Here is a 22,014-nt window from a genome sequence, read left to right as displayed (position 1 = left end):
AGTTTTTTCATACTATCTATAAAAAAGTCCAAAAAAAGTCATTGAATAAGACATGTACATATTTCAATATTAGAAATGAGTAGCCTAATTGTAAATAAGACATCTCAGCTATCAAGTTAAATATCAATTTAATTTCATAGTTAAACCCCAATTAATTTCATATTTGAATATTAATTTAATTTAAATATAGGCCTAACCCAGCTAGCAAAAAGTCGTTTATTAGACGTTGAATAGACGTAAATCTTCAACGTCTAATTACGACTTTTCAACCTTGAAAACAGGTAGAATCTTCAAAGTCTAAATGGAATATGTAAAACTCTTTCAATTTATTTGAGATAATAATGAACATGGTTTGGTCGTTTGTTTTTCTCTGTTATTTTAGCGCGTATAACAGACTTATCCTGTCTTAGATTATCATTTGAAAACATGTGGTATCTTAGATGATCAGTTGAAATCACGTTGTAAACTAGTCCAAGGTGGACCGACTTATTTTCAACCAAATTTCAACGTTGAAAGACGGTAATTGTTTACTGGGAAGGGGAAAAAGATTACTCTAGTCTCGGGGAAGATGTTCTAAAATTTGGTTTGTATGATCCTGCCCTGTTCTTGAAAGTATGTGTGTGTTAAAGGTGGGGTATGTGATTCTCTTTTTTGTCCATTTTTTCAAAATAACTTGAAATCCTATTCCTAACCCACTTACAGCCACTGAGTTAGAAGCACTGAAATGAAAATTAAGCATTTTAATCATCTGTGGCACTGGTAGGCGTCGAAAAACTCCAGCCAATCATTTCCAAGACCACCTAGAATCATTAAACAGTAAGTTTGTCAATCACACGGTCGTACCACACCCCCCTCCCCCCAGCGCGCGTGACCCCCTTCGTGCGCATACTCAAAGCTCGTGACGCATGCTCATCTCGTCAGTAAAGCCGGTTCCATGATTAGTAGTAAATCGTCATTACAATCTCTAGCGCATCTGAGTTTCCGCTCGTGCATGATTGCGCGTCCATGTTCTTCCAATGGGTGGAGTCAGAGCCAGCCTTGGAGGAAAGAAGGTAGGACCATTTGAATTGTGTATTTTCAAAATCTGCCGGTCGTTTTCCAAATCACATATCCCGACTTTAAGTAAGGAATAATTGACGACAGGCCATTGAATTATTAGAAAAATAATGCACACCCGAGGTGGTAATGCGGTCATGACGCGAAGCAGGTGGTCGTTACACCTCGGGTGTGCATTATTTTTCTAGTACTTCAACGGCCTGAAGTCAATTATTCCGCTTATACTACAGTTATCACACCTCAAAACATTGTTCAGATGATGCATTTCAACACTTTTGTCAAGCTTTTGCCATTAAAACATTCTTGTATGTAGGACTAATTTCTTACGCATCTAATCCCATGCCTCCGTTGCTAATTCCAAAACGTCATTTTAGAGTTAGTAACGGAGGTTCGAGCCACTGATAGCAGACCAATGATGGGGACACACTTACGACTCGCTGAAACATTCGAAGACTGACTGTTTCCATCGACTGTAGCAGGTCTTAAACACGACTGTGAACACAGACTGACCGCGCTGAACACGCGTTTGGGCATGATCAGTCATAACATAAGTATCAAATTACATTCATAACTGGCGTTAGTAAGTGTGTCCCGGCTTTATGCAGATATTAATGCAGTTATGAGAGAGAGAGCGAGAGCGAGGTTGCAATAATGAGACAAAAGCATGCGCGTCAATATTATTATAGGCTATTTATTAATTAAGTAATTAAATTTGTTTTAATTAATTCGTTCTTGTTTTCTATTGACAGTAGATAACCTAATAAATTAAACACACAAAGCCCTTTAATAAGTAGGCCTATCAATAATTATTTGTTTGTTATATTATCTGGAATAATTACGAAAACCCGTGCAGCAGGACTATCAATTTATTTTATAAATTCAGTTTAATTTCCTATATACTTTACTTATTAAAATTAAACTGCATGTGTCCTTTGATGGTGAAGTTAGACATCGAAAATTGCAGATCAAGTGCATGGGGCTGCATGTTTTTTCTTGTTATGAATTGGATCCTATTTTCCGTTATTACAGTTAACTACGCGAAGTGATATGGAACTGTAATGCGGTCAAACCTGCCTGAAACTACTTTAGCCGTGCGTTTCCCTGAAAATAATTGCACATCTTAGAACGTTCTCAACCAATCAGAATCAAGCATTCAACAGCCCTGTAGTATAAGTGGAATTATCCTCCTTTCTGAATTTTCACATTATTTCACCATGCATGGGCGTGTTTTGGTCATGTTATACTTCGGTTGCTGGTCTTTGTAAAGTAAAAGTGAATTAAATACCAAAGGATACCACTTTGAGGAGCCCATTCTTTGCCATAAAGACAACAAAGTCATACCTTTATTAGCAACAGGGTGATTTATTAAGGTGGTTTATTATTATTGTTTCTTTACTCGTGTTTTAATAAATGTTGACCTCAAAAGAATAAAGTGCAGTGTTAAGCAATTTATTTATCACACACACTGCGCCTGCTCATAGGCTACTTTTTTTTTAAAGAGACCCCCACAAAGATGAAATCATAATTCGAACCCTGCTTTTTGTGCGCAAAAACAAACAAAAATAACGACTTTATTTCAACTATATATTTCCTTCTCTGTTGGCCTCTAGTCAGTTAACTTAGTGTAATAGCGTAGAGCTACGTCACACGTAGGCTCACTATTGGCCGACGCTGGTCATGTGGGTGATGCGTGAGACGTACAACAACAGAAGCTCTACGCTTTTACACTAGTGAACTGACTCGAGGCCCATATGGAGCTAATAATATGACAAAATGATTTGAATTTGAATTGTGTAAATTTGAATTATTTGCAAGTGTAATCTAACAAAATTGAATTTTAGGTGGTAGTTTAAATGGTTCTGAATTTGATTTTTTTAAACGAATATTGAAGATTTGAAATTTAACAAATTTAAATGTTTTTTTGGCTGAATTTTATAGACATGTATTTTCAAACAGCTAGTTTTTTTGTTCTGAATTCTTATACTGCAAATATTCAGTTTAAAAAAATTCAGATTCAAGTTTTCAAGATGAAGAAATTCGGAACTTCAAATTCAGTTTTCTAAAATTCAATCTCAAAAATTAAAACTCAAAAATTCAGGTCTTACAGAAAGTAGGTCACAGGTCATCCACAGGGAAGAGTAGATGATCTCAGAAAAATCGAACAGAGCATTTTGGCCAATATATTCGCCTGCCTCTCATCCTTACACAAGGTGTTTTTGAACAAAATCGTATCCCTAGTCAGTGGAAGCCAGAACGCAACGCCCAATATGTCAATATTCACCATTTAATGAACGCGTTTCAACTGGCTTACAGCTACTAGATACTCCGAATGATGCATGATCAAATAGACATGCATTCCGCGTCATCTTGTCTTATTCGCTCTTTTTGCCCGTGATGGAGCGCGTCTCGTGGCTCTTACTAAGCGTCACCAGCCACAAGATCTCTCACTGTTTTCATCTACCAGACACTCGGATTGATACACGAAAACACATCTTATCTATTATTTTATTTGCTCTTTTTGCCCGTGACGGAACGCGTCTCATGGCTCGTCGCGTCAGCCACTAGCGTCGCACCTGCCACAAGATCTCTCACTCTTGTGTTTTCATTTACCAGACACTCGGATTGATACACGAAAACACACAAACAGTGCAATCCTGCTCTTATTTACCTTTATGTCATCTTATCTAATATTTTATATGCTCTTTTTGCCCGTGATGGAGCGCGTCTCGTGGCTCGTCGCGTTAGCCACTAGCGTCTGCCACAAGATCTCTCACTGTTTTACAGCCTGTCATCCAGGAATAGTGCAGGAGAACAAACTGTCTGTCACAGAACATGCCAAAGTCAAGTGAGTAAAGTTAACTGAATATTTAAAAATCACATTGTGGTTTATGAAATATTGTTTAAGTACCCTTTTAAGTAGTTAGGCTACATGTATTCACTCTCGAGTGTGGGTAGCTGATTTCAAATAATGAAAATTTTCTGCAACCAATTTAGGCTACCTGATGTAACTCAACATTTTCTTAGCTTCAGCTATCGAGTAATTAATAAGAAGATAGGTTCTTTAGGGAGCGTGTGGGTGGCACGGGGTGACACAACCACCACCTCCACCCATCCATAAAGTGTTTTCTGTGGCAGTGTTGGCTACAAAGATGAAGTTGGACTCGCCATCTTCGCAGTAGTGAACGCGCCGAGATTAGAAATGCTCATTTCATACGGATTACATAATCTGAGAGTAACCTATTTATTTTCGTTTTGAATTGTTTCGTTTAAACTAGGCTAGACATTTCTACCTTTCTAGATATATTTCTCATGCATGTGAGGAACGTGCAATGCAAAAATGTCATGATTTTATTGTTATAGGCCTATGTCTGCTATATTTATTAAATCCAGGAAATTGGTTGATCAAACATTGATTAAAATTAAGATACAATTTATACAAAACGAAATTCACTTCAAGGAAATGCTTTATACATAACAAAACTTAATGGAGTGGTCAAAAACATTCTCCTTCAGAATATGTCAATCATAGTATCAGGCGCTGTAACGTGAGAGATCTTGTGGCTGGCGCGCCACGAGATGCGCTCCATATTACGGGACAAAGGAGCTAATAAAAAATAAGATAAGATGTCAAATAGGTAAATAAGAGCAGGATTGCACTGTTTGTGTGCTCTCATGTATCAATCCGAGTGTCTGGTAGATGAAAACAGTGAGAGATTGTGGCTGGTGTGACGCTTAGTAAGAGTCACGAGACGCGCTCCATCACGGGCAAAAAGAGCGAAAAAAATAATAAGATACGATGACAAAAGGGTAAATAAGAGCAGGATTGCACTGTTTGTGTGTTTTTGTGTATCAATCCGAGTGTCTGGAAGATGAAAACAGTGAGAGATCTTGTGGCTGGTGACGCTTAGTAAGAGCCACGAGACGCGCTCCATCACGGGCAAAAAGAGCAAATAAAATATTAGATAAGATGACATAAAGGTAAATAAGAGCAGGATTGCACTGTTTGTGTGTTTTCGTGTATCAATCCGAGTGTCTGGTAAATGAAAACACAAGAGTGAGAGATCTTGTGGCAGGTGCGACGCTAGTGGCTGACGCGACGAGCCATGAGACGCGTTCCGTCACGGGCAAAAAGAGCAAATAAAATAATAGATAAGATGTGTTTTCGTGTATCAATCCGAGTGTCTGGTAGATGAAAACAGTGAGAAATCTTGTGGCTGGTGACGCTTAGTAAGAGCCACGACACGCGCTCCATCACGGGCAAAAAGAGCGAATAAGACAAGATGACGCGGAATGCATGTCTATTTGATCATGCATCAGTCGGAGTATCTAGTAGCTGTAAGCCAGTTGAAACGCGTTCATTAAATGGTGAATATTGACATATTGGGCGTTGCGTTCTGGCTTCCACTGACTGGGGATACGATTTTGTTCAAAAACACCTTGTGTAAGGATGAGAGGCAGGCGAATATATTGGCCAAAATGCTCTGTTCGATTTTTCTGAGATCATCTACTCTTCCCTGTGGATGACCTGTGACCTACTTTCTGTAAGACCTGAATTTTTGAGTTTTAATTTTTGAGATTGAATTTTAGAAAACTAAATTTGAAGTTCCGAATTTCTTCATCTTGAAAACTTGAATCTGAATTTTTTTAAACTGAATATTTGCAGTATAAGAATTCAGAACAAAAAAAATAGCTGTTTGAAAATACATGTCTATAAAATTCAGCCATAAAAACGTTTAAATTTGTTAAATTTCAAATCTTCAATATTCGTTTAAAAAAAATCAAATTCAGAACCATTTAAACTACCACCTAAAATTCAATTTTGTTAGATTACACTTGCAAATAATTCAAATTTACACAATTCAAATTCAAATCATTTTGTCATATTATTAGCTCCATAGGCCCAAAGATAAGGACATGAATAGTTGAAATAAAGTCGTTATTTTTGTTTTTTTGCGCACAAAAAGTATTCTCGTCGTTTGACAAACTTAAGATTGAGCGACTGTAGTCACTTGGACTATTTTAACGATGTCTGTAATAACTTTTCGGGGCCTGCAAGTTCAATCCCTCAAGAACCTTATGGAGGAGTGATCGAGCTCTCAGATTTCATAAAAAATATCTTAATTCGTGTTCCGAAGATGAACGAAGGTCTTACGGGGTTGGAACAACATGAGGGTGAGTAAATACTGACAGAATTTTCATTTTTGGGTGAACTATCCCTTTAAGTTGCAGTTTTCAAAAAGATTGTGAGCTAGACTTGATCTGAAAGAGGGGGGTTTCATCATGACCCTTTAAAGCAGAAGAACTAAGTAACTTTTTTACCTTAACCGAACAGCTTTGGAGTCATTGTAATGTTTATATTACTGATTTCGTGTTGAATGGTGGTCGTCTCGCACCCCCCTGGTGCCTGTGAGCCGCAAAACCACCCTTGCAACTTTGGGCAGAGTTAGGAAGTATCGTGTGATATCAGGTCTCGCGAGGTAGCGAATTGCTTTACGGCACTGCACGCGTACACGCCCCCATCCAGGATACGGCTAGCTATAAGAACAACTATCGTCCCATGGCAAAGCTGGCATATAAGAAGCAGAAAGCTAGAAAAGCATTGTCGGAGGAACAGAGAAAGAGGAAATGGCAGACTGACCGAGCGAGGAGTCAGACACGAGTAAACATCGGACCTGCGTTTTCAGAATGGCGAAAAAAAACGAAGAAAGCGCGGTCGGAAGAGTCTAGAAAAAGGTAACGAGAATCTAACAGCACGAGGAACCGGACAAGAGTCCCACTCGCTCAGTCTTTCACTGTTAAATTTGATTCCTGCGATTATCATGAGAACAGTTGTCAATATCTCACATAATAATCAGGACATAAATAAGCCTACATGTTGTAAATAGTGTAAATGAGCGCAATTTGCAAACTATTATGATAAATTGCAATAATCATGTCTAACAACATCATAACGGACATTGTTACGAAAATCAGGGCTCTCAAGTGTCACGCATTGACCGTGACAGTCACTCATTTCGGTCTTTTGTCACGCTCTCCTGCCACACATTGTATTTCTCATGCTGAAAAACTATTTGTAATATATTTAATATGCCAAAACTCTGGCCGCGCCGCTCTCACTGTGGAACCGGCAGGAATCAAGCGCGTCTCCTCTGGTGTTGTTCGTCGAGCTACACAATAGCCAATCAGAAAATAGCACTATTGTATCTGGGTAAGATTTAACGCAACAACCAATGACAAAAATGTATCTGTCGGCTGGATGTCACTCTTGCCTGTCTTCAAAACTTGAGAGCCCTGCGAAGTGAGTGGTGTTTACGACAGTAACGTTAAATACAAGTACTCTACAGCTACTCTAGGGATCGCTGTTTGACAAAAACAGAAATCCTACATAGTGGTGCTTTAAGTGCCTTGACTACTGAACTAGGGAACTGATTGAGACGCACCCCTAGAAATGTTCACGTCATAACATTTCTTTGTTTTAAAATGTTAATAATGTGAAGCTTTATTTATCTTCAGGTTTAAATAACCCTAAATTTTCAGTATGGTTTAAGACCCTACTATGTTTAAGCAATCGACAAAATGGAAGTTAATAATCAGTGAATTCCATATTGCATATTCAAGATTGACCTTTGTTGAGTATTAAGTAGTTGTGTACTCTTCATTGTGGCCAATGGATCAGTTTTATTTCCGATATTCTTGGCACTTATTCTCAATGAACGTCTCAAAGAAGGCCCAGGCTCCAGGTGAGAAGCATCCGAGTTAATGCCATGTATGGGAATGAGACTCACCCCTAGAGGGCAGAAGTTACATAAGAATTAGGAATGATGAACTGCTTATTGAATCACAGAAACCATGAAACAGGTTGGATCAGTTGCTTAGCTGACAGTCAAATCGTTTTAAAAAGATCTATATAGTTAACAATATTGCATTCTTCATTTGCAAGGCACTTAATATTTTTTTGGTCTTATGGAACTTGTTTAAAGTTCACTTTTTCAGTCTTTTTACATCAACTGGGTTACCTTCACTGTTTTCCCTTTCTGGAGAACTTTCTTCTTCATTAAGAACAGCTTGAACTCTTGATAAACAGAACAAATCAGATTAGTATTCTATGAATTTTACAGTTGAGTGTGTATTTTTACAAGTAAAAAAAAAAGGGTGTACAAACCTAAGAAGATTTGCTGGTGGAACCATGGTGCCATTAGTCTGCTCATTATAAAATAAAATAATTCAACACAGAATGTGAATACAATTGCAGTGGTGCAGATTTTATTAGGATAGTATAATGTAATCTACCTGTTCTGTTGTAAATGTCTTTCTGCTCGGTTTGGCATAAAACTGCAGGCCAATCTGAGGAGAAATCTCTGTAAACCAAAGAGATTAACGTTAAGTTACTTCTTCAGCTGCAACTGTAACGTTACAGTTGTTGGTAACGTTAACGTTAGTGTAATTAGTGGTGCTTCGAGACAATGGTTACCTTAATTACAGTGACTCGAATCTTTTGAATCGGGACAGCACAACCATAGGCAAGTATAATATATAATATAATATATCTATGACAACAACACCCTCGCATCATGTTTTGCAAGGGCAAGCACAACTGAAATTTCTTCAGAAAATGTGAAAAATGTAGTTTAAAACTATGATATTTACAGGTTCAAAATAGAAAATGATATTTCTCAGGAAACGAGCTGAGTTTGATTAACGTTAACGTTAAGTTAGCTAAGTTAACGTTACATGATCATAATTTACCTTCACTCAGGACTCCAGGAGAGACGACGATGGGGGACGATAACTGATATCCCGTCAACATTAACCTACAATAATACATGAATCAGTCGTTACCATTGTGATTGTATATCTCGAATTTTCGCTACATTTTCTGGTCAAAATATAGAACTGGAGTAGTTAGACGTAAATCAGATGACCTGCTGAGGTAAAAGCTCTCGTCTACTTCACCACTGTCGTCATCGGTCGCGATGGTCTCATCCTGGTTTAAATCCATATTTGTTTGCATTAAACAATACGACACATGGCGCTTAATAAAAAGAGTAACGTCTGAGGCAGGTCTGAGCTATTTAGGAATATTCGGCAAAGATTTCTATGAAGGTTTGTTATAATTTCCGTTGTTGTTTGGCGCCAAATTGGGTGATTCAATTGCTCCTCTAATCTGATTGGTCAAAATCAAGATCCGATCGAGATGAGCGCTTTAATGTTTTTTTGTTCTTCTTTTAATCTGTTTGAACAAAACACAGATGAAAAATAATGTTAGAATTTATAAAGAGATTAAAATCAAACGTAACTCAGCCAAAGTCAAAATCAAGGCAAATTTGGTTTAGTTCTGAGAAGAATCAAGAATGTATTATGTAAGTGGGACCTGGTTCTAAAGTCCAGCAGCAACGTGTGTAAATACACTCACACTCATCTTTATATAAAAAGAATCCAGCAATCTGAAATACATCTATGTTTATCCAACAATATACTAGGCATTTATTTAAAACATAAAATGAGTAAGTATTTGCAGGCCAAACTATAGCTCCTAAGAACTTACATAAACCTTTTGAGAATATTTGCACATTTAAAAAGTTAACAAACACTACATTTTATATTAACTCCCTGGTTCATTTATGGCTTATTTTATTTGGTCAAAAATAGAAACAGAACCGTAGATCACCAGATAATTGTTATTGATATATATATAAAAGGTTAACCAAGATTAATTGAGAGTGTGAGTTTAATTATTGCAGTAGGCCTATCTATTGCATTTCCAAGGTCGGATATTTTCATATCTCGATATTTTTAAAAGTCAAGGCTGCGCCAAGGTTCACACACACACACACACACACACACACACACACACACACACACACACACACACACACACACACACACACACACACACACACACAGTCTGGTTCGCTATTTTTGGTTTTTATACTGTACAAACTGTATTTTCTATTCCCTAACCCAAACACTACCCCTAAACCTACCCATCACAGTAAACGTTCTGCATTTTTATTTTCAAAAACAAATAATTTAGTATGTTTATTAACCCATTTCTCTCGTGTGGACCGCTGGCTGGTAGGCTACCCACACAATGTAGGTGATCTAAGGTTACACACACACACACACACACACACACACACACACACACACACACACACACACACACACACACACACACACACACACACACACACACACACACACACACTCAAATGATGGCCAGATCACGCGTTCTCCGTCAGGACACGCCTTCAAACACAGTTCACTCTCTGGTTCACTAGAGGAGTTGGGCGTGGTTTTCTCGCGTATCGGTATGGTTCGACGATTTGATTGGCTCATCACTCGACTGACGCAGAGCCATGCCATCGCTTCATATAAGCCTAGAGGAGGATGCCGGTGTTAGCGCCTGGAGTCCTGCTGTCTCAACTACGGGATATGGATTAGTATCGTCTGTATTTATTTATCTCGGCCGCTCTAATTATGAAAACCACCACTAAATGTTAATTTGTAACAGTCAATTTGTAAAAGAAAATCTATAGTCTTTTATTTTTTTAATCGCATATGTCGAGGATTTTACATTCAGTGATCTGGTGTACTTATTCTTTAACCCTCATTGACCCTAACTGGTAAGTACCTGCATTGAGATCTACTGCCATAGCTTTTATTTTACACATGCCTGCTTAATATACAATGTCATACATTAATGTAAATTTCCTTCAGTTCGTTTCTGCATGATTGCATCAGTTGCATCTGGTTTATTATCATTGTTTGTGATATATAGGCTAAGAAAGCCGAACACGATGTCAGAATCTTTATACGAGCTTATGTAAAGTGCAGAAAAAAGTCCAGAGTATTTATTCAATATCATTTTTATTGATACACTTTTATTGCAAATATTTAAAGTAATTTAAATACATGTAGAAAGGGAATATTTTAAAATCTAATCATGAGTGTTTAGGTGAGTCATTTGGGTTAATAATTACAAAAGTACGTACTTACCACCACCTATCAGCACATACAAAAAAGTTATTTATATTTTTTTTATTTTGATATTAAATCTTATAAGTAATTTTTTACTATTAAATCAGTCATTATAATCTGATTATTGGTCATCACAATCAAAACTGTAAATACAGAAACAGATGGCACTGTCGGTCATCTGTCACATCAGATATGTATTTAGCACATAGAATTTATATCAAGCCATCTGATGTTATTATACAATGTAACTGCAGTAATAAAGAACTTTAAAAAACAACAAAAGCTCAAAAACATCTTTTAATGTCACCATGAAATCAAAATAGACCATTCTTATTTTTTATGGACTATTGCACCAGTGGTTATTACACATGATTTAATGGTGCTGTATATCATTATTTTATTTTATTTTTATATTCATGTGCTCTCATTATCTTTAATCAAAATAACTTCCCCGCCCATTTGCAAATACATCTCTGATGATGTGTGCACTGCCTGGTGGGCTGGACAACCTGTCACTTACATGAGATTGTTCGTTCACCAACGAACCAATAAATTCCTGATAGACAAAGAAAACCTGCCCTAAATTTTTTTCTTGTGTTTCACTCGAATATTTGTTACAATAGGGAAGAAAAGACTATTGCAAATTCAGTTTCATGCAGACTTTAACTAAAATGTAAGTAATAGCCTCGGAGTACTTTTAAATGTTTCTTTCTTTCACAAATGTATTGTGCATTTTGGGCATGATTTGATTTCATACTCATGAAATTGCAATGTTATGAGTGAAAGAATAATCATAATTCTGTCACTGTAATCCTGTTTAACAAGTGTCTTTTCTTTGCTTTTGTCATCTACAGTAAGAGACTGAAACACATCATTTATCATGCTGACGAGACTTTTCCGAATCCATGGCCTCTTTGTGGCCTCCCATCCTTGGGAAGTCATTGTGGCTACTGTGACTCTCACCATCTGTATGATGTCCATGAACATGTTCACTGGAAATGACCAGATTTGTGGGTGGAACTTTGATTGCCCCAAATTAGAGGAGGTACAGTTTGTTACTTTGTTAAATAAATTACATCATGGTGGCGGTTAAAGTAAAGTTGAATGATATTATTTTCTCTTTGAATTATAATATTATGTTTTTTGTCCCTTTCTATCTTGTCTCCAGCTAATCCTAAGCAGCGATATCATTATCCTGACAATCACAAGATGTATAGCAATCGTCTATATTTATTTTCAATTCCAAAATCTTCGACAGTTAGGATCCAAATACATATTGGGTGAGTTGTAGCTTTTAAACCTAGTTAATAAACTGATTTTCTGAGGTAATTTGAATTGCAAGTGTTCATTTTTTTAATTTTCCTTTCAGGCATTGCAGGACTTTTCACAATATTCTCCAGTTTTGTGTTCAGCACGGTTGTGATTCACTTCCTGGACAAGGAGCTCACAGGCCTCAAGTATGTACATTTGCGTATCACTCTCACTTGAAATTTTAGAAGTATTGCTTTGGAAAATTCTTTGTACATATATTATATGTTTATATTTTGTATTAATATTCACAGTGAGGCTTTGCCATTCTTTCTGCTGTTGATTGACCTCTCAAAAGCATGTGCTCTGGCCAAGTTTGCTTTGAGTTCCAACTCACAGGTACTTCACCTTTTCGCTTTTTTTCAGTCCAGTCCACATTTGTTACATTAAACTGAGGGTTAAGTAAATACGACCAATCATGCCAGTCTTGAGTTTTTGAAAATGGCTTTTTGGCTGTCCTGCAGGATGAGGTGAGAGAGAATATTGCCAAAGGAATGGCCGTTTTAGGACCCACTTTTACTCTTGATGCCCTTGTGGAGTGCCTGGTGATCGGTGTGGGAACAATGTCTGGTAAACTTTACCCTTCCATATGAGACAGCAAATTTGTTTTTGTCTCATATAAATGTTGTCTTAAAATTTTAAAATTGTTAAAAAGATTTGATTAACCCAGCAGCAATAAACTTAATTTTATCTTAAACTTAACTTTTTATTTTGCCCTTTCGTTGTTTTCTTGCAGGAGTGCGACAGCTTGAGATCATGTGCTGCTTTGGTTGTATGTCTGTCCTGGCTAACTACTTTGTGTTCATGACCTTCTTCCCGGCCTGTGTCTCTCTTGTGTTGGAGGTGTGTAAGATTATTTGCGCAGTACGCATAAACTTAGACTAGAACATATTCTAACATGTATGTCTATGTCAATCAGTTGTCCAGAGAAAGCAGGGAGGGACGACCCATCTGGCAGCTGAGCCACTTTTCTAGAGTTCTAGAAGAGGAAGAGGACAACAAGCCTAACCCTGTTACGCAAAGAGTCAAAATGATCATGGTACACACTGAACCCTAAACACTACAGTTGTCACGCTTGGTTGCACAAATCACACGACGCAGGAGAATTAGAATACGTCTTTAATCACTATATTCAAGGAATGCAGGAGAACACAGGAAAGCTATAAACAACTATCAAGTAAAACTAATATGACACAAGACAACGAAAAAGGAAATGAAGGGTATAAATACACAGAGATTACAGGGCAACTAAAAAACAACAGATGAATGTAATCAAATCAGAAACCATAGAAACTAACTAGCAAACAGAACTCAGGAAAAGCAGCACAGCGAACAGAATGAAGACAAAACCAAAACAGAACAAGACCGTTACAACAGTTTTTTGATACTGGGATTTGTGGTATTAATGGTTTGGTCTCTAATGGTCTGGATCATGTTTAATATTTGCAGTCTCTTGGCCTGGTCATGGTTCACGCTCATAGCCGGTGGATTGCTGATCCCACGTCAAGTAACGGAACTCTTGATCTTCCTCAAGTTGGAGTGAGCCTGAATGACAATATGCCCAAGAGGATTGAACCAGACATGCCCCTGTGGCACTTTTACATGTCCAGGTGGGCACACTTCAGAGGCCTTATTCATTTTATTAATAATAATGCTGGTTTTGGCCATTAATATTTGGATTTGTTCTTCTATCTACCATAAATTTCCATTGTTTGAATGTGTTTTTTTTTTTTTAAAGTTCTTTAGTTTTTATGTTTCAATAGTTCAAAATACATAGTTCTATGTATTAATAGTACAGCTAAATCTCTGCAGCTATAGATATACATGCAAATTTAATTTTGTATAATATTGCATACTGCATTGTATAATAATTAGGGATGGATATTAAATGACTAATTGAGATGCACCGAAATGACAATTCTGGGCCGAAACTGAAAATTTGGGATGCAAATCCAAAAGTCTTTTGTTTTGTATGGACTCCAAAACCATTTTTGGGTATCTGAAATTTCGGTGCATCCTTAGTAAAAAATAGTAGATACGATCATGCAGAATTAAATATCCAATATCAATTGATACGATAAATTGAAAAGAAAATCTCTAATTGGTGATAACAAATATGATACTGATATATCATCCTGCATCCTTAATAATAATAGTAATAGTAAACGATGATGTGATTATTATTTTATTCTGTGCGTTTAGGATGATCAGCATGGACATTGAGCAGATGATCACATTGGGTCTCGCGCTGTTCCTGGCTGTGAAGTACATTTTCTTCGAGCAGGTGGAGATGGAATCTACCCTGTCTTTGAAAGTCCCCACTCCAGGCTCCATGCTCTCGCAGAAATGGTCTCCTGATCAGTGCTGTAGGAAAGAGGTTCCCTGTTCTAGCAAGCCTGACAAAACCCCAACTCCACTTCCTGTTGTTACCAAAGAGGAAAGAGGTATTCCCCCCTTGCCTTTTCATTTTTGTGTTCACTCTATACAAAACCATCCCTCTATAATGGAATCTAACAGTAATTTCCCTCTTTCAGATTTAGTGATTCGGCCCCTACCTGCCCTGAAAGAGCCTGAGCATAAAAGTAATTTTGTTCTGGGAGAGGATGAAACTGAGGAAAACGCTGATGTGTCGGAGCCTGCGATCAGTGTACCTGCTGAACCAAGACCTGTGGAAGATTGTCTGTCCATTCTGAAAAACACAGATGTAAGAGCGTTGTTAAATATCCCAGCGATACTGTTTCTCTTGTTGTTTTTCTTTCCTACATCAAGATTAACCCTGGGTTGACTATGGGACTGAAACCTGTAGTTATTTTTTACCTCAGGGTTGACCCATGTAATCTCTAATGAGATCCTTCTCTTCCACTTTACTCTGACTCTTAGCCAATTAGTTCATGACGTTAGACAAGATCAGAAGCTTGTAGTGAAACCATTTACCTCCTAGAGTAGACTGCTGTTATCTTAATCCAAGTATAATCACAGTGTATGTGTGTGAGTATTTAAGTGTCACCTCTTCTGACTCCACAGATGGGCGCTCGGTACCTCAGTGATGAGGAGGTGATCGTTTTGGTGAACTCAAAGCACATCCCAGCTTACAAACTGGAGGCCATGATGGAGACCCCTGAGAGAGGGGTGATGATCCGTAGAAAAATGCTCTCCCCCAAATTCCCAGATCCCTTAGCTCTCTCCTGTCTGCCTTATAAAGACTATGACTACTCCAAGGTAAGACATGAGGTCATTACATCATACATAATTTAATTAGTGGTGCTTTATTGATTTGAACAAACTTGGGATGTACTGACATTGAAATGTTTTCAAATTCCAAATTTTGCTCAAAAAGATATGATCCTATAAGATTATTTTATGTTTTGAAAGAAACATTATTATTTTATTTATTTATATTATAAATGTGTGTGTGTGTGTGTGCGTGTCCATGTCTGTGTATGTATACACACACACACACACACACACACACACACACACACACACACACACACACACACACACACACACACACACACACACACACACACACACACACACACAAACATATATATATATATGTGTGTGTGTGTGTGTGTGTGTGTGTGTGTGTGTGTGTGTGTGTGTGTGTGTGTGTGTGTGTGTGTGTGTGTGTGTGTGTGTGTGTGTGTGTATAAATATATGTGTGCGTTTTGTAAACTCATTTTTTGGTAGATGTGATTAATCGATTTGACAGAAATATAAAAAAAATTCTTACAATTTAAAATAATCTTTTTTTTTATTTTTAAATTTTAAGAATGTAATTTATTCCTTTGATGAAAAAACTGAATTTTAAACATTTCTTATTATTATCAGTGTTGAAAACAGTTGTGCTGCTTTTTTTGGAAACTATATATTTTTTTACATTATTAATCATACTTCATTTTATTTCATTATTTTTAAGATTCTTTAATGAATAGAAAGTTCAGAAGAACAGCATTTATTTCATTTATTCAAAATAGAGTTTTTAAAAACATTATTAAATGTCTTTGCTGTCACTTTTGCACAATTTCATGCATTCTTCCTGACTAGAGTATCAATTTTATTAACTTAAAAAAAAAATCTACTGACCTAAAAACTAAAAATTACATATATACCAAAATAAGCAATACCTATAAAAAAATATTGGCTCATAAGTAATTTGATACCATACTTTGAGGGTGGACTCTTTTGAATTGGGCTAGGAAACACTATTTAGTAATGCCCCAGTAACTGTATAGCAACCCTGGCAACTTCCAAGAACATTTAGAAGTTTATTGAGGTTTTTTTGATCCTTTGATGGAAACCTCACCATAAATTTTCATGTTTTTATACCAGGTGATGGGAACATGTTGTGAGAACGTCATTGGTTACATGCCAGTCCCTGTGGGAGTTGCTGGTCCTCTGTTATTGGATGGAAAGCAGTTTCAAGTCCCCATGGCAACAACAGAGGGCTGTCTAGTTGCCAGCACAAATAGAGGCTGCAGAGCTATAGCTGTAAGCAAAACCATTTTTCCCTAGTTGAGTTTGTTTTTCTTGGTTTGTTGTTTTAGTTCTCAAAAGGAAGCTGAAGGCAAACACTTTTAACTGCAACTTAAACTGATGTAAAGTTGCGTAATGTCTAAAGCACATGAATCTAATGCTCTGTCGTGAATGGCTGTCCCACAGTTGGGAGGTGGTGCCAGTAGCCGTGTTCTTGCAGATGCAATGACCAGAGGGCCGGTGGTGCGTCTCCCTTCTGCCTGTCAAGCGGCTGAAGTCAAGGCCTATCTGGAGAGCACTGAGGGCTTCAAGATCATCAAGGAGGCCTTTGACCAGACCAGCAGGTACGGGACTATTTCACTGAACAGATTTATTGTGCTAGTGCAATTAATTATGATTTTGTAACTTATATTTGTGTTGTTTGTGTAGGTTCGCACGATTAGAGAGGCTTCTGATTGGCCTGGCAAGTCGCAACCTGTACATTCGATTCCAGTCCAAAACTGGAGATGCAATGGGCATGAACATGATCTCAAAAGTACGCTGAATTACATTTTACAAAATGATGTTAAGTACGGTCACTGCAAATATTGAAATGATCTTAACTGAACTGACACGATTCATTACTTGCGCTTCGCTAAGTTTTTATCTTTCTTTTCTCTTTGGTCACCAGGGCACAGAACAGGCTCTTGCCAGGCTGAAGGAGGAATTTCCAGAGCTTCAAGTTTTGGCTGTTAGTGGAAACTACTGTACTGACAAAAAACCTGCTGCTATCAACTGGATTGAAGGCAGGGGCAAGTCAGTGGTGTGTGAGGCCACCATTCCAGCTAAAGTTGTCAAAGAGGTACACAACCACATCATATTCTACAAAAAGTCCCATATTGGCTGCATATTGGATAGACATTTATGTTTTTGGAATGAAAGTCCAGAAAGTCTCACACAAGTGTTTTTTTCACAGATTTTAAAGACGTCGACTGCAGCTCTAGTAGACGTGAACATAAACAAGAACTTGGTTGGATCTGCAATGGCTGGAAGTATTGGAGGTTATAACGCTCACGCCGCCAACATTGTAGCTGCTATCTATATTGCTTGTGGACAGGTAATAAAAGTTAATTCTGTATTGTTTGACGTGTGATTTTGATATGGATAATGATGTGATTATTTAGTTACAATACGTGCAAATGAACTGAACAAATGAATTTGTTCTCGACAGGACCCAGCGCAGACAGTGGGCAGCTCTAATTGTATCACTATAATGGAAGCCTCAGGCCACACCGGGGAGGATCTTTATATCAGCTGTACTATGCCCTCCATTGAGCTGGGCACTGTGGGCGGAGGCACTAACCTTCCTCCACAGCAGGCCTGTTTACAGGTACGTACACCTATTCGATACAGGATTAATATTTGACACTTCGAAAGACAGATGTATGTATTAGTTTAATTGTGGAGGCACAGTTCTGAAGCCACTCTCATAGCATCTCATTCAGTTTTATTCTCTCTGTCTCTTCCTGTCAGATGTTAGGTGTTCTGGGTGCCAGTCAGGTGTGTCCGGGTGAAAATGCCCGACAGCTTGCCAAGGTGGTGTGTGGGACCGTGCTTGCAGGAGAGCTGTCACTCATGTCTGCACTTGCTGCCGGACACCTGGTGAAAAGTCACATGACTCACAACAGGTAAGAATTCTTTATAAAATATGAATAGAATATTACTTTAATATATTTACTGTATATATATTGTATATATTTACTGTACTGATCTTATTTGATGGTGATGGCAACTGGTAGCATATATATATATATATATATAATTTTACAAATATTATAATAATTTAATAGTACAGTTTTATTTATATATTTATTTATATATTATATAATTTTAATCAAAAAATGTATAGTATATATATATATATATATATATACACACACACACACAGTAATATATAATTATAATAATTGTAATCTTAATATCCTATTAATAAAATAACCTTACAAATTAAAATATAGTACGATATAATATAATAATAATACAAAAGACTGACAATGTTTTGTAACGTAAACTATCATCTGCAAACACCTGTATAATTTATTTCTTATATTTTGGCTTTAGATCAAAAGTGAATTTGCAAGAAGCTCCAGGAACATGTACTAAGCAGGCATCTTGAGACATCGCCTGTTGAAGAGGCAAAGGGCCATAAAGAAAGACGATCTCATCTTCAAGGCACAAATGATTAGTAATTTAGATTATTTTCAAGGACAGCAAAAGGAATACAAACTTTCGATTGTTTCGATGGATCTGTTAAAGAGACTGGGATTAATTAAAGACTGGAATCAAGACCATCTGTGTTCACAAGCTTAGAGTCGGTATTTCTAAATCATATTTGAGCTGCATCGCAGTTTCCAGGCATGCTTTGTCAAACTTAACTCGCTGTGAACAGCAAATCTGATCTTAGATCCACAGCAGCCGGAACATACAGATAAAGAAGACCATATAACATAATTTGTTTTCTAAAATCAATGAAGTTCAGGTCACTTACAAGGCCGACTGGATGGGTTAAACTGGAGAGCATTTTGTACTTTATTTTTATTTGATGGTGATGGCAACTGGTAGCATATCTTTGCCAACTTGTTGCCAAACTGGACAGCAACATTAGAAAGGGAAAGAGAAAGTTTACTTCTTTGCACTTAGAAAGGGAAATGGCACAGGACAGTACTGACACAGAGAGGAGTTTAAAGTACTATGATTCACTAGCTGGTACACATGTAGAATATTACAGAATGACTACGAAATTGCCAAACGCAGCCGTCAGCAGTGATCACAGTGTTTCTCGTATCAGAATGTACATTCGGTTTTCTTTTCTATGACACAGGAATGTATTGAATGACTTGTGTAACTTAAAGTAGTGCTACGGCATGACGGGACAAATATTTCAAAAGGTGCTATGATCCACTGATTTCTTTGTGTTTGAACACCTACAGCAATGGGTTTATGTAAGAATACACAACAGTACACAACCTTGCGTATCTCTGAAGGTTTGAAAAGGCTTTTATTAAGTTGGTTCTGGTTTTTATGTCATGGAAAACAATGGCTGATGTTTAGAAAAGTACGTTTCATGCTGAAGACTGAAAGGAAGCTTGATATTTTTTCCCCAAAGGTACAAATTATTAAATAAATAATAAACTGATAAGTTTTGTATATTTTTTTATAATAAAGGAAAATATATAACACATTGTGTTGTGCTTGAATTGATCATATTCTCTTTCTCACTTGGGCAACTACAACCAAATAAACAAACACTAAGAAAATGTGCAAGGTTTAAAACTAAATCTTGCCAATGTATTCATTATTTCTCTAGCAAAGGAATGCATTTCATATATATACATATATACATATATAAAGATTGATTACAAAGTGATCAAAACAAAAAAGCACCAAATGAATCATGTCTCTGAATGTTTCAAATAATTTTACCAATATCAATTTATTCTCTAATACCATCAATAAAAAAAAAGCACAGCTGTTATATTTTGAGGGTATGCGTGTGCTGGAGACAGGAATGTGGTGAGATGTTTGAGTTCTCTTAAGGCAACGCCATTATAGGCTCTTGCCTCACCAGAGTGTGAGCCGACCAATCAGCTCGCCCTGCATCACATCTCACCAGGACACTGGCTGCTGATTGGCTTAACCTCAGCGAGGCCCTAGCCTAGACAGACCTGCAGGGATGAAACGGGCAAGCCGCCTTTCCACTGCACACGACATTCGCATACGATTGTCGCATTTCGCCCCCTAGTGTCAGTCGCATGGAACTTTCTTTCCTATCGTACGCGGCAACATGGGAGAGAAGTTGATTCTCGCAGTCTCCGAATACCCCATTCTTTATGATATTACCCTTGAATCATACAGAAACGTCAGCAGGAAAAATGAAGCTTGGAAGAGAGTTAGCGAGATTGTTGGTCTGCCATCTGCATCGTTTATCCTTTTGAACTTTCATTAAAAAAAAGTGGAGGGGAAATCACATTATGAAATAAATGTTTTTCATACATACACACATACATATACATGCACACATAGGCCTATATATACATATTTATATATGTTTCTATATTACTGATTTAAGTTTGTACCTGAGACAAATTGCAAGGCGCTCGGCTGGGCTGATGGACTCCCGGAATGAAGTATCCTCCCTGGTAATTTTTGGGCCAACAGCCTGGAGAATCTCATCAAATTCCTCTCGTGAGACCCGAAAATACTCACGGAAATCTTCCCCGTTTTGGTTTAGACGCATCTCTTGCACTAAACGGTGATACTCGCCGAGATGTTTCCTCCGTGCCAGGTAGTGTTTTAACCCACACTGATTTGGAGTATTTCTTTTTGCGTCTCCAGTAAATGAGTGCAACAACAAGAGCCTTTATTCTCTGTGCATTTACCATGGTTGAATGAATGAATGAATGAATGAAAACATCAAAAATGACCGCCAATATTTTAGGAGGGAAAAGGAATACAACATTAAAACCAATAATATATATATTAAATTCATAATTTTTTTAAACTTATTTATTAAGAACCTTGTCTTTTTTAAAAGTATTAAGTGTTTCGGATCAAGTTTTAAAAAAAAGAGTATGAATAATTCTCAACTTGCGCACACTGATTTGATTGGATTACATTGGAATACATCACATCCGGTCGGCCGGTCGCATTCGGTCTAGCCGCAGAAGTTCAGATATTTCAACGGATCCAAAGCTCAAATCGGATCCGAATTTTCCGCATACGCATATGATCGGAACTCCCAGCAGCTCCCTTACGACTCTCCATTGGAAATGAATGACTTCCGGTCCGACGTCTGTCGTTTGTCGTGTGCAGTGGAAAGGCGGCTTTAAACACACACACACACACACACACACACACACACACACAAACGCGTCATTCCTCCCCTAATGCTTATCTTGAATAGCAACCCTATCGCGTGCTCATGATAACCATATCAGCCCATAGGTTTGTCAGTCATTATCAGTGCTCAGCGTGATTGGAAACGCCCATTGCAGAGAGTTCACAGAGGTTGAGTTTTTTTTTTTTTTTTGCAACGTACTGTGGGATATTCTTCCTGTATAACACGCATGAAATCATCGTCGAGTGAGATTAAAAAACTGCAGGCAGTAACAATTGATTTTACAGTGTCCTTGTTATATGTAGTTACTATAG

General features: G+C 37.5%; 2 protein-coding genes across 3 annotated transcripts in view; one reads left to right on the top strand and one right to left on the bottom strand.

The window, feature by feature from the left end:
• Positions 1–9,287, bottom strand: part of ankrd31 (ankyrin repeat domain 31) — a 53,689-nt gene extending 44,402 nt beyond the window's left edge. Inside the window, exons 1-6 of the mRNA XM_077230990.1 lie at positions 8,979–9,287; positions 8,803–8,867; positions 8,347–8,414; positions 8,219–8,256; positions 8,073–8,128; positions 7,681–7,843 (exon numbers count right to left, since the gene is read on the bottom strand). Coding sequence (XP_077087105.1) covers positions 7,681–7,843; positions 8,073–8,128; positions 8,219–8,256; positions 8,347–8,414; positions 8,803–8,867; positions 8,979–9,067 — 479 coding nt within the window. The 5' untranslated portion in view covers positions 9,068–9,287. The remainder of the gene's footprint in view (positions 1–7,680; positions 7,844–8,072; positions 8,129–8,218; positions 8,257–8,346; positions 8,415–8,802; positions 8,868–8,978) is intronic.
• A 1,035-nt stretch (positions 9,288–10,322) lies between these two features.
• On the top strand, positions 10,323–20,042 carry hmgcra (3-hydroxy-3-methylglutaryl-CoA reductase a). Of its 2 annotated transcripts, XM_077231651.1 has the most exons (20): positions 10,323–10,682; positions 11,892–12,082; positions 12,206–12,317; positions 12,407–12,494; positions 12,600–12,684; positions 12,810–12,915; positions 13,082–13,188; positions 13,265–13,384; positions 13,795–13,955; positions 14,548–14,789; positions 14,880–15,049; positions 15,370–15,564; positions 16,681–16,839; positions 17,011–17,168; positions 17,254–17,359; positions 17,495–17,665; positions 17,780–17,920; positions 18,035–18,193; positions 18,337–18,491; positions 18,925–20,042. In XM_077231651.1, exons 2-20 carry the CDS (start codon positions 11,918–11,920, stop codon positions 18,977–18,979), a joined length of 2,655 nt encoding a protein of 884 aa, XP_077087766.1. In that variant the 5' UTR covers positions 10,323–10,682; positions 11,892–11,917; the 3' UTR covers positions 18,980–20,042. The 2 variants fall into 2 exon arrangements, with proteins under 2 accessions (XP_077087766.1, XP_077087765.1); XM_077231650.1 differs by having other exon boundaries at positions 10,581–10,682; positions 14,548–15,049.
• The last annotated feature ends 1,972 nt before the right edge of the window (positions 20,043–22,014 follow it).

This window comes from Siphateles boraxobius, unplaced genomic scaffold (genome assembly GCF_051911475.1).
Source record: "Siphateles boraxobius isolate OS27281-9 unplaced genomic scaffold, OSU_SipBor_1 16, whole genome shotgun sequence".
Classification (NCBI taxonomy): Eukaryota; Metazoa; Chordata; class Actinopteri; order Cypriniformes; family Leuciscidae; genus Siphateles; species Siphateles boraxobius.
Note: the sequence above shows the minus strand (reverse complement) of the source record. Positions and strands in the feature narration are given on the sequence as shown.

Coding starts and splice junctions, on each gene's coding strand:
- hmgcra (XM_077231650.1), top strand. CDS start 11,918: ATGCTGACGAGACTTTTCCGAATCCATGGCCTCTTTGTGGCCTCCCAT. Junction 15,565..16,680: donor AAGACTATGACTACTCCAAG/GTAAGACATGAG, acceptor TTTTTATACCAG/GTGATGGGAACATGTTGTGA. Junction 18,492..18,924: donor AGTCACATGACTCACAACAG/GTAAGAATTCTT, acceptor TTTTGGCTTTAG/ATCAAAAGTGAATTTGCAAG.